Source organism: Thamnophis elegans, chromosome 1, assembly GCF_009769535.1.
Source record: "Thamnophis elegans isolate rThaEle1 chromosome 1, rThaEle1.pri, whole genome shotgun sequence".
NCBI lineage: Eukaryota > Metazoa > Chordata > Lepidosauria > Squamata > Colubridae > Thamnophis > Thamnophis elegans.
In genome coordinates this window covers 3,964,431-3,976,926 of record NC_045541.1, presented here as the reverse complement: position 1 = coordinate 3,976,926, position 12,496 = coordinate 3,964,431, and the positions used below count along the sequence as shown (strand labels likewise).

General features: G+C 43.5%; 1 protein-coding gene across 3 annotated transcripts in view; it reads right to left on the bottom strand.

Annotated features, from left to right (window-relative positions):
* Window positions 1-8,321: 8,321 nt before the first annotated feature.
* The window catches only part of FZD5 (frizzled class receptor 5), a 5,275-nt gene continuing 1,100 nt past the window's right edge, over window positions 8,322-12,496 (bottom strand). Inside the window, exons 1-2 of one of the 3 annotated variants that reach the window (XM_032215759.1) lie at window positions 11,232-12,496; window positions 8,322-8,740 (exon numbers count right to left, since the gene is read on the bottom strand). The exon at window positions 11,232-12,496 is cut by the window's right edge and continues 1,100 nt beyond it. In XM_032215759.1, the coding sequence (XP_032071650.1) occupies window positions 11,265-12,496 (1,232 nt within the window). In that variant the 3' untranslated portion in view covers window positions 8,322-8,740; window positions 11,232-11,264. Of the gene's footprint in view, window positions 8,741-9,582; window positions 10,071-11,231 lie in introns of those variants that run through there. The other 2 variants (XM_032215767.1, XM_032215775.1) reach the window with 2 other exon arrangements.

The window sequence follows — 12,496 nt, the reverse complement described above, 5'->3', positions numbered from 1 at the left end:
TCCTACCAGTTTGCACCTATTCGGTAGAACCGGTTCATCAAATCTACCGAACCGGTTAGAAGAGGTTCCACCAGTGGACCCGGAAAGCAGGCCACACCTACAGAAGAGCTTCCAAAATTTTTTGAAACCCACCACTGGTCCTTGGATATGATTATTCTACACTATCAAGCTCCTATTTATAAAACTCAGTGCCTCTGTGAAAGGTAAGGATGTCTACTGCGTTTGTGGTGCAATCAGAACATTGCGTGTGTTGAAGTTGTTTTAACACAAACCAAAGATGCCTTTCAAAAAACAAGTTTGCATCCTATTCTTATGCATGCCAGTGCTGTGTGTGAGGTCATTTAAGGTGATTCTGACAAGTGTCGTCGGCATCTTCATATCCGGTCACATGGGTGGCAAGCCACTCCCACAAAGGAGGCCACACCCACAGAGTAGGTTCGAACAATTTTTGAAACCCACCACTGAATACATCCATGATCAGGAACAAATGACTAGGCATGAACTTTCGGATTCTGCAACATCAGACTGGTCACCACCTGAACCGTGTGTTCCTTTCAGCAAGGGGGCCTTAGCAGGTGGCCAGGCCTTTACCCTTGGTTGACCTAAGAGGTTATATGACATCAGCTCTGATTATAGCACTTGGACGAGGGATAAGCTGCAAATTCTGGCGCTCTTGGGGTATCTGGAAAACATGGTAAAAAAACAGTGGAAGGCAGCAATGGCAAATTGCCTCTGTGGTGCTGCTAAGGGAGCTGCGTATATGCGATCAGCATGTGCCAAGCTCAACTTCAGGGTACCTTAACATAGCAAGAGATCCCAAATACTATGGGTTTGCTTACTAATGGTGAGTTTAATTCTTTCTCTGCTCTTCCTCCTTTATCAGAACACATTAAGAGCCAAGGTGGCGCAGTGGTTAAATGCAGCACTGCAGGCTACTGCTAGATCAGCAGTTCAGCGGTTCAAATCCCACCGGCTCAGGGTTGACTCAGCCTTCCATCCTTCCGAGGTGGGTAAAATGAGGACCCAGATTGTTGGGGGCAATATGCTGACTCTCTGTAAACCGCTTAGAGAGAGCTGAAAGCCCTATGAAGCGGTATATAAGTCCACTGCTATCTATCCCCATTTTTTTTTTCTAGGAATAAAAGTAAAGATTGGCTTAGATGGCTCTCTTTCCCATGCTTATGTAGCTAAAATAATAATAATAAAAAACATAGGTACAAACAATTTAGAGCAGTGTTTCTCTGTGTTTCGCGAATGCTGGCTGGGGAATTCTGGGAGTTGAAGTCCGGACATCTTCAAGTTGCCAAGGTTGAGAAACACTGATTTAGAGACTTATCTGACTCCACGTGATTCTGGGGCAGTTTCACTTTTAAGAGCAAGGACAGTAAAATAGCACAAGAACGTACGCATCCAGAAGGTGACCACACTTAGACAAAATCCACAGGGCCTGGGAGAACAGCCAATTTTGCAGTGACTTCTGAACACCACCAGGGTGGGACCCAAATGGCTGTCTGGGGAATATTGTTCCTGAGGGCAGGTGCTGTGCCAGATGTTTCTTGGAAAGCTGTTGCCGTAAACTTGGCTTGCTTCGCTCCTGAAGTTTTTACAAGGAATCCAGATGTTTTCCATTGGCCGTACTGTTTTTCTCACAACTGCCGCTGATGAGGGCAAGACTAGCGCTCTGCTTAGCGGCAAGGTGTCAACAGCTAAAAATGAAGCCCTGCCTCTCACACGGCTCCATTGTGTTCATTAATCTGAGCATTATCAAAAGTGACCACACTCTTTTTCTTCCTTCCTTGTATTTGAGAGCTCTTCCTGAGCTGTTTCAAAACCTGTCTGACCCGAAGGATTTCCTTCCACGGAGGAGCATTTCCATTTTGTTTCAACCACAACCTTCTCGCAAAGATACCTTTCTTCAGTGATATAAAAAGAAGCATTTGTATCTTTTAGTAAAGTTGGGAGATAATTGGATTTGTAGACATATTACTTTGTCTCGGCTTCTCACTATGATGTATAGTAAAAACCAAAGCTTGAAGATGTTTCCATGTCTAGATCATTGAAGCTCCGTTTCAAAAATATGCAACTAAATTATGGACATTCCTAGGCATACCTAAATGTTTTCTTCTGAACCTCTCCTGCTGGAAACCAGGGGACACAAATTGGGTTCCACCACAAAACCGCGGTAGACTAAAGCGCGCTCGACGAAAGCGCGTACGTGACGTCATCACAGCGCGACGAAAACAGCACACTGTGAGCGGTAAACTTAAAATTAACGCGTAAATCTAAACCTAACCCCCCCAAACCTAACCCTAAACCTAACCCTAACCCTTAACCTAACCCTAACCCTAACCCTTAACCTAATGCTAAACCTAACGCTAACCCTTAACCTAACCCTAAACCTAACCCTAACGCTTAACGTAACCCTAAACCTAACCCTAACCCTAACCCTTACCTTTATGTGAATCGGCTTGCTTTAAAAGCGCTTTTTAAAGCGCCCTTTTTCTTTCTTGTCGCGCTGCTGATGACGTCACGTACGCGCTTTAATCGGCGCGCTTTAGTGGACCGCGGTTTTGACGTGCCACGCACAAATTGATGCCCTGGACTTCTCTGTAATCCTAAGAGCCCTTCCCTCAGTTGCCATCAAATAGCATAATTTACATATTAAGATCATGACTACACGCAAAGCGGGGAAGAATCATTATTACTTTTCTCTAATTCAAATACTATTTGATTAGTAATTAAAGCTAATATTCTGACAGCTTTCTGAAGTCTGCCCTAGCACAAGTGTGAGTTGAGTTTGAGTTGAGTTTATTGATCTTGTATGCCGCCCACTCCCGAAGGACTCCGGGTGGCTTACAATAAACAAGGGAAGGGGATAAATAAACAAAACAACAATTTAAAATGTACAACATTCACAGTTACCGTGGGGCTGGATGTTTCACAAGCCCCCCGGCCTGCTGGAGCAGCCAGGACTTGGTGGCTTTGCGGAAGGCCGGGAGGGTAGTAAGGGTCCGGATCTCCACGGGGAGGTTGTTCCAAAGGGCTGGAGCTGCAACAGAGAAGGCCCTCCCCTGGTGCAGCCGCTAGCCCAGAAAATGTGTGTAAATCATTGGCTATTCTCTCTGGCATCGGCCTCTTGTCTGTATAAAGTCTTCCCGAGCACCAACATTCAATATGAAACATTCATCTCCTGTAATTGACTTGTTAGGTTAGAAAGATGTCATAGAGCATTATTTTGAGGAGAAATTTCTTTTCTAGGTTGGAACATGGAAAGTTATATAGTGATGTGACTTTTTTTAGTCATCAAAACCGTCAAAACCCAATTCTGCTTTACTTTGTGGGAGGAGTGTATGTTCTATTTGGTAAAAACTCTAAAAATATACATATATTTTCAAACTACATCATGTGCACCTATATTTAAGATACAGTATTCTTAAACAACTGAGCCCAATGGACATTGAATTGGGTCAACAATTTGATTGTCTTGTATACCATGTGCTTCTCCTTTACCACCAATTTTAGGCTTTGATACAGAATTTTAGTGGACACGATCCATTTTTTTTATCACACCGATCACTATTGTGTGCAGCAGTAAGTAACCAAAGCCATATTTTAAAAGTTTATGTCAGTTTGTGGTCCCATATTAAACAATCATCTAAATATGTACACCATAATGTTCAAATATTTATTAAGTGACAGACTGAAGTCCCATTTATTTTTTTAAAAAAAGCTTTTTACATATTTTTATGTCACTGTATGTAACCTTTTGGCATGTTCATAATCATACTGCAAGTAGTATGTAAAAATTTCATTTCCACAAGGCACAATTGAAAGAGCAGTATGACCGAAGCATGAATCCAACTTTAAATACAACGATTTAATGCCCTAAACTTTCGTCCTGTTATCTACAGCTTTCAAATTGTTTGGACAAAAATGTACAATCTTCTCTCAACCCATATCTGTTATTCACACTAGATTCCGTATATACAAACATCTTTCTTTGAAGACAATTGTACAGCTATTTACATATTATACTACATGTAATTTGATCTTATTTGAGAGTACCCAATACCTTAAAGAAACCCTGTAACACCTTGCTTAGAAGAAGCTTTAATTTCAAAGCTAATAATGTACTTGACAGTTTTCTACGCTGAAATAAAGCTTTGCATTCTGTTTGTTAATTTTCTATTTTTTTTTTAAAGCCATGCTTTTTCAGCTTGCTCGCAGGAAGCAGTTACATTCCTAAAACACCAAACGTGTCACTTTGATTCACCAAAGCCCCCCTTAAGCCATGAAATTCTATAGATGGATGTATGCTCAGTTCCCAAGTTCACTGCCTGGTGGAAAAAGGGTGCAATAAAACTTTAGGTTGACTTCAAATGCTCTTAAAGAGTTTTGTTGTAACCTTTCCCCATCAGCCTGAGGTTATTCAGGATACCACCATGGAGCATATCATCTTCATGAGTCGCCTTACTTTATCACTGGAGGAAAGCTCGGGAGTTCTAACTGTATATATAGCAATAGCAATAGCAGTTAGACTTATATACCGCTTCATAGGGCTTTCAGCCCTCTCTAAGTGGTTTACAGAGTCAGCATATTGTCCCCAACAACAATCCGGGTCCTCATTTTACCCACCTCGGAAGGATGGAAGGCTGAGTCAACCCTGAGCCGGTGAGATTTGAACAGCCGAACTGCTGAACTGCAGTCAGCTGAAGTAGCCTGCAGTGCTGCATTTAACCACTGCACCACCTCGGCTCTTATATATATGGTTCTATTATTAAACATCTATGATTGGTTATTTTCAGGCAAATATTCCCATTTGGAATTAGAACTCACTCTTGTTTTCTAGTATCTTAGCTTTGGAGGCCAAAAAGCCTATTTGAATACTGGGAAAATGCTGTTTTCCAAAAATGTCTGCCACAAAAGGAGGCCCATGAAGCCACAATTCTTTTATGGGTCATCACCAAATACCTAACAAGCAGAAAAGCAGATTTCTGAGGCTGCTCCAGCCCTCTAGCTTTTGTTCAGAATAGATGGTGGATGTTAATACATCAGCAGGCAACCATTTTCTTCCATTAAAACTATGTCCTGGGGTGGGGATACCAACAAGCAGTGGGTGGGTGGGTGGGTAGCTGCAAATAAACCGGTGCAGTTGGATGGGGAAGGACCCTAAATACAGAGCGGTCAAGCAGGGCCCTGTGGACAAAATGTTTCTGCCATTCACGTGACAGGCTACAAGGGCTATTTCAGACTTTTTGCAAGACATGCAATAGAGCAGTTGCCCCTACCAGGCATACCTCATAACACAGGGACATCTGATCTAGTTCATGTAAGTGTATCAAGTTGGTTAATTTTATACTTGAATGGATGGTGTCTTCCCCAACTGCTTTTATATCAGAGTGGACTGGGGGGAAAAACGAAGTTGTGCTAAATAGATGCTAGGAATACTCCCAACCCCCTTTTTATTATATATAATGCAGCCAGGTTTAACTTGCTTGCAACCCTCAACTAAGTATTCCTTGTCCACATGGCTGGGCAGTGCCGTAACGTCCCCGAGGAACCAAAGTGAATCTTGGGCAGTTTTGATGCAGACCTTTTCAGACAGTTTGGACTGAAGTCAACTGTTCTAGGCTGAGTGTCCTGCGTGTCTACACAGCACACAGAACCGTGACCCGTCAAAACCGCGCTCGACTAAACCGCGCCCGATTAAACCGCGTCGCTGACGTCATCAACAGGGCGACAACAGCCAGTGCGGAGAAAGAAGGGTGCTTTAAATAGCGCTTTGAAAGCAAGCCGATTCAACTTAAGGTAAGGGTTAGGTTAAGGGTTAGGGTTAGGTTTAGGGTTAGGTTAAGGGTTAGGGTTAGGTTTAGGGTTAGGTTAAGGGTTAGGTTTAGGGTTAGGTTTAGGATTAGGTTTAGGGGGGTTAGGTTTAGGGGTTAATTTTAGGTTTAGGGTTTACAGCATGCTTTTGTCTCCGCGCTGTTGTCGCCCTGTTGATGACGTCAGCGATGCGGTTTAGTCGGGCGCGGTTTAGTCGAGCGCGGTTTTGTGGTGGAACACACAGAAGAACTATAGGTAAGTCATTTCAGCTGAAATTCCAGATTTCTCAAATGTCTGAAATTTGATTGAGGCACTCAATAACTAGCGGATAGAACAAATGAATTTTGTTACTTTAAATCAAGTAAATATTATTCAAGTCATAACTTTGATCTACGAGATTCTGATTTTCCTTATGTATGAGTTTATACTGTTCCAGAATCATTAAGCTGGAGCTCTTCCCATCTCTTAAAAAAGGGCAGTGAATCTGAAGTACGTGTTTTTTAAAAAAAAGCATCTTCTCCACTATACATTCCCATTTGTAAGAAATAAATCTAAATAATGCAGTAGAGTTGGTTAAAGTGTTTCTAATGTAAAGTCGCCAATAGAACTTAGTGTTTTAATTCATTTAATTGTCTGCAATTCTACATGATTTAAATATTTAGTGCTACCAGGTTTTAGACCATCCGTCAAGGTGAACAAGGCTTTGCTGTTCAAAATTGAAAGTCTAAAGATGAAACTCTCCAAGTTATTTACTTTAGTGACACTGCTCCTCAGAATCTTTCTTGAAAAGCCCGTGACCCGTCAAAACCGCGGTCCACTAAAGCGCGCCCGTGACATCAGCAGCAGCGCGACAAATAAAATTAAAAATAAATTAAATTAAAATTAAAATTAAATTAAAGCAAGCCGATTCACATAAAGGTAAGGGTTAGGGTTAGGGTTAGGTTAAGGGTTAGGGTTAGGTTTAGGGTTACGTTAAGCGTTAGGGTTAGGTTTAGGGTTAGGTTAAGGGTTAGTGTTAGGTTTAGCATTAGGTTAAGGGTTAGGTTTAGGGTTAGGTTTAGGGTTAGGTTAAGGGTTAGGTTAAGGGTTAGGTTTAGCGTTAGGTTTAGCGTTAGGTTTAGCGTTAGGTTTAAGGTTAGGTTTAGGGTTAGGTTTAGGGTTAGGTTAAGGGTTAGGCTTAGGCTTAGGCTTAGGGTTAGGGTTAGGTTTGGGGGGGGTTAGGGTAAGGTTAGGGTTAGAGTTAGGGTTAGGGTTAGGGTTAGGTTTAGCATTAGGTTAAGGGTTAGGTTTAGGGTTAGGTTTAGGGTTAGGTTAAGGGTTAGGTTAAGGGTTAGGTTTAGGGTTAGGTTTAGCGTTAGGTTTAGGGTTAGGTTTAGGGTTAGGTTTAGGGTTAGGTTAAGGGTTAGGCTTAGGGTTAGGGTTAGGTTTGGGGGGGGGGTTAGGGTAAGGTTTTCGCGTTAATTTTAAATTTACCGCTCACAGCATGCCGTTTTCGTCGCGCTGTGATGACGTCACATACGCGCTTTCGTCGAGCGCGCTTTAGTCTACCGCGGATTTGTGGTGGAACCAAAAAGCCAACCTATTGAATACATCATAAAAATTTATAAAACACAGAGGTAATGGGTCCAGGACTTGTAGCATTAAAGCTAAAATCAAATGTGACCTCTACATGTTTTCAATGTCTTATGGCCTAGAATGGTCTTCTATCCCATACCAGGCATTCAGATCCACATGCCTAATGCATCATTTTCTGCTGTGCCCTGGTGAGTAGGCACCACAATGTCAGAACTATGAACTGGAAGAAGCCAACAATATTCCTTCTCTACCTTCAAGGCACGGTCTTCTACTTAACCCTCATCATCCAGGCTTAATTTGTTATCAGAGAAGTAATAAAAGACGGTATATGTGCAACGTGATCACTGAATAGTAGTCCTAGATTAATATTTCCTTCTTCAGGTATGACATTCAGAAGGTGACTGAAGGAGGCAGGCCAGTGTGGTTAATAGGGGTTGCTGCAATTTAATCCAGGTTGGGATCTTCTCGGGAACAAAAGAAGATATAAAAATCCCGCGGTTCCAACACAAAACCGCGGACGACAAAATCGCGCTCGACGAAAGCGCGCATTTGACGTCATCACAGCGCGACGAAAACATCGCGCTGTGATCGATAAATGTAAAAATAAAGCGAAAACCTTACCCTAACCCCCCCAAACCTAACCCTAAACCTAACCCTAAATCTAACCCTTAACCTAACTGCTTTAATTTTATTTTTATTTCAATTTTTAATTTTTTTCGTCGCGCTGTGATGACGTCAAATGCGCGCTTTCGTCGAGCGCGATTTTGTCGTCCGCGGTTTTGACGGGTCACGAAATCCCGCAAGCCCTTGAAAGTCTCTAACTTACCTATGGGAAAGCTCCTTCAGACTCAGCCACTGGGAACATTTCTAGCTCAGAAAGCAGCACCTAGGCCCCAATTACGTTAAGTCTTTAGGATTTCAGTTCTTTCATTCAAGTAATCCTCAAAAAACCTTGCAAATTATTTGGGTTATATTAAAGATCTTTTAAATTATTTAATGAAATAAGAGCCATAAAGAGTCTTAGGCAGAAAGGGGAAAAAAACAAAACAAAACAAAATAAAAAAAAGATTGTATAAAGTTCTGTGGTTTAGCATTCATAATACAAATGAAATACTTGGTTGTATGTAATAGTCTGCCAAGCTTAAACTGCATCTGTGGGAGAGCATCTGATGAGATGGACTCAAGTTCACAAAAAGCGCTCCGCGGTCTTTACAGTGTCGCACAACTGAGAAAATGCAGGTCTCCTTCTTCTTCTGGGCAGTTGATTCAAGCGAAGAGTTACAGCTTGCAGTTGAAGAAGCCATCTGGATTAGTTCATGTGCAGAACTGACCGACTGTAGAACTGTGAACAAAGACAATCAATATTCTGCCCCAGCGGCTTCTGTTACTTTCCATAGAACAGGAGGAATAAGTCAAAAGTATTGCTAACTCCAATCCAGCCCCCAATTTCTGTGGCCATCTTTCTGCAACGTCCTGGTCAAACCTCCATTCAGGCTCCTTCTACTTTAGGCGTGTGTTGAACATCTGACCCTCAATACCATAACCATCTGCTCTAGGAACCAGATGTGACCCTTTCAAGTGGCCTACTTGCTTTCAGTTAACTATGGCCGGAATGCACGTGAGGTCTCCCTCTTCATTCTGGCATCCCCCACCCTATACAAACCCGAGAGCAAAGAGACATTCTGCTGCTGAGACATTCCCTAGACCAGTGGTTCCCAAACTTGGCAACTTTAAACTTGGCAAACTTGGCAACTTTAAGACTTGTGGACTTCAACTCCCAGAATTCTCCAGCCAGCTCTGCAGAGCTGGCTGGAGAATTCTGGGAGTTGAAGTCCACAAGTCTTAAAGTTGCCAAGTTTGGGAACCACCTTAGGAGAGAGGTCCTGATAATGCCCATGGGTACCTCTCTCTCCTCTGCACACAAGGCAAATGTGTCGGCCTCAGAGACAGAAGTCCAGGTTAACTTAGTAGGGCAAAAACTCTTGGGAAAACAACAGAGATTCTTGGAAGGTTCAGGTGAAAACTTTAAAGTGCAAGGTGACGATTATATTCAATAAATCAGTATAAAAAAAGCAAGGCTACTTCACCAAAGAAACATTTAGAAATGTTTAGAAAACAGAATCCTTCTAAGATTCTTGGGAATCTAAGAATTTCTAAGGGGACGGTTTTAATCTTTTCCTCAAGAATGGGGAATATTAATCAGTCCACGTCAAGCATGTCTACTCAGATGTAAGTCTCACAATGCAATTAGATTTATCTCTGTGGTCAACTTAAAACCATAGCCTCAAGGAGCAGGGAAAGAGTGACACTTGTGAAGAGTTAAGTCAAATCCCAGGCATGTGGCTATAAACCATCCTTAGAAATAATGGCCTATAAAAAGAAAGTAAAACTTTCTGCAATCTAATTTCCAGGAACATGCAATATATTCCCTGTAGTGTATATTTAAATTGCTAACATTTGGAAATGGGACTTTTCTCCTTTCTGATTTATGGCTACTGCTAACGCTGTTTCACTTTTAGTAAGAGCAGGCAACTTCAGGTGGTTTACAAACCGCTTAAGGATATGATATGACCACTCTCTGGAAGATGAGATCCCAGCGATCAATCTTTTACAGAGGCGTTCTTGCTTTCTAAGAGTGGAGTTGCGAAGGGATGGAAAATTGCTCTCTGTCCCTGCCGGGGAGCCAAAATGCCAAACATTAACTTGAACAGCCAAGAACTTTGCACCAATTCAATCTGTGACAGGCAGCAAGTGGAAATATCTGCCCTGTCTTAAGGCTGCCCTGTTGCCAATTTGCAGGCAACTAATTCCCTGCCTCTCTCCTGCCAGATATTACTTCTGTCAAGTGTGAATAAGCTTTCATTCATAAGATTTTACACTGCATATGTTGCCCTACATCAACTCCAAAGGCAATCAGGTTGCCTTTGCAATTATCATTGGGAAATCGGCAGCACAGGAAAGACGCTCACTTCCCTGTCTTAGGTGGCTTACCTGGCAAACATCTGTGTGAAAAAGGACAAGGGTAGATTTAACACCGGGCCAAGCTAAAAGGTGAAACTGGATTCTGTGGAGTCCTACAGTCACAACTGGTCTCTTTGAAGTAGCCCTTCCCCTTCAAACTGATTCTATTTGTTTTCAATATTAATCTGTAGCTTCAACAGTGATACAACTGCATTACTACCTGTAGAATGTATTAGATCAACAATGACTGACTGCGGGAACATTTCTCAAACTGACAGGTGCCTACCAAGAGTCCAAAACTGTGGAGTTCCCCTCTTGTGGTTTACATTCCATGAAAGCTGTAAGATTTACTTCTGAGTAAACATGTAAGGGTTTGCTTGCTAAAAAAAAAACGATAGTTGCCAAACGGAAATTTAGGAATTGTTTAAACTTTCAATTTCTTGTTATTTGTAATCTGCTCAACTTACACATTCTGAGTTTTCTCACGGTGGACAAGGAAAGGGTGAAAAGAGCCGATTTCATTTTGAATTAAGCAGGTTGAACGGAAGAGACTACGTATCTTGTCCTCCCTGATCCTGTACTTTCACAGTCTTGCAGCCTTCATGGATTTTTTTTTTATTATTATCCAAAAGCAAGCTCTTGTCCAGAGATGGATTTGCCCGATTCCCATCATCTATAGTTAAGCCTAGTCCTAAATCTAAACATGCCTTGCTCAAGGGCTCAGTGGCTTTCTACCAACTCTGCAGTCTCAACCTCTGGCCAGATCTTCTCCCTCCCCTCCCTTTTCTGAGACCAGAGGCAAACCCGGGAGGCCCAGAATGAGCAAAACTCCCGAAAGGCTCCCGATGGGCCCTAGGATGAGTGGTGCTTACCTGCCCCCCTACAGACCAAGCAAGATGCTTTTTTCACACATGGGACAGGGGAACCTGTTTGTGGTAGGAAGCAGAAGTGGCCAGCCCAGTCCGTCCCGTCAGCGCTATGTTGGCCTCGCTGTACATGGTGGCGCTCACCGGCTTCCCTCCCCTGCAGCATCGACCCGTGAACTGCTTCCAAGACTCCAGCGTCTTGCCTGACCAAATCCAGACCCCAGAGGTGATGCCCACCACCAGGCACATGAAGTACTTGAGCATGAAGACAGCATAGTCGGGCTTCAGTCTGGCCTTGTCCCCAGGGCAGGAGCAATTCTGAGCCGTCTCCCACTCCTCCCTGTAGTGCTGCTCGTAGATGTAACAGGCCACCACAATGGTAGCCGGGACGGTGTAAAGAACAGTGAAGATCCCGATGCGGATCATCAGCTTCTCCAGCTTGTCCGTCTTTGTGCCCCCTTGTTTAATCACACTCCGAATTCGGAAGAGGGATACAAAACCAGCCAGCAGGAACATGGTCCCGGTGAAAAGGTACACCACCAGCGGAGCGAGGACAAAACCCCGCAGCTTGTCCACATTCTGATTGCCCACATAGCAGATCCCAGCGACCGGGTCTCCATCGACTGAGCTCAGGGCCAAAACGGTAATGGATTTTATGCTCGGAAGGAGCCAGGCTGCCATGTGAAAATACTGGGAGTAGCTAGCAATGGCTTCATTCCCCCACTTCATCCCAGCTGCCAGAAACCAGGTAAGAGACAAGATGACCCACCAGATGGAGCTTGCCATGCCGAAGAAGTAGATCAGGAGGAAGACCACGGTGCAGAGGGCAGGCCCCGTGGTCTCGTAGTGTATGTGGTTGTAATCTTTGTTGCAGGCCACGTTAGCATGGCCCACAATCAGCCGGATGATGTAGCCGATGGATACAAAGAGGTAGCAGGCCGATAAGAAGATGATGGGGCGCTCGGGGTACCTGAACCTTTCCATGTCGATCAGAAAAGTGGCCACTGTGGTGAAAGTGGAGATGAAACATAGGACGGACCACAAGCCAATCCAGAAGGTGGCGAAAGTTTTTTCGTCTTGGGTAAAGTAGGGCTGGAAGCAAGGAATGGCGCAATTGCGCACGTGGCCAGTCTCGATCTTGTTGTAGAGCGGGTGAGTTTCTTGGGAGATGAAGACGAAGGGCTCCCTGCAGGCGCATACCCTCTTGCAGTCGCTACCGGTTAGGGGGGTGAGGTTTTTGTGGCTCCCTTTGGAAGAGCGGGTGGGCTTGG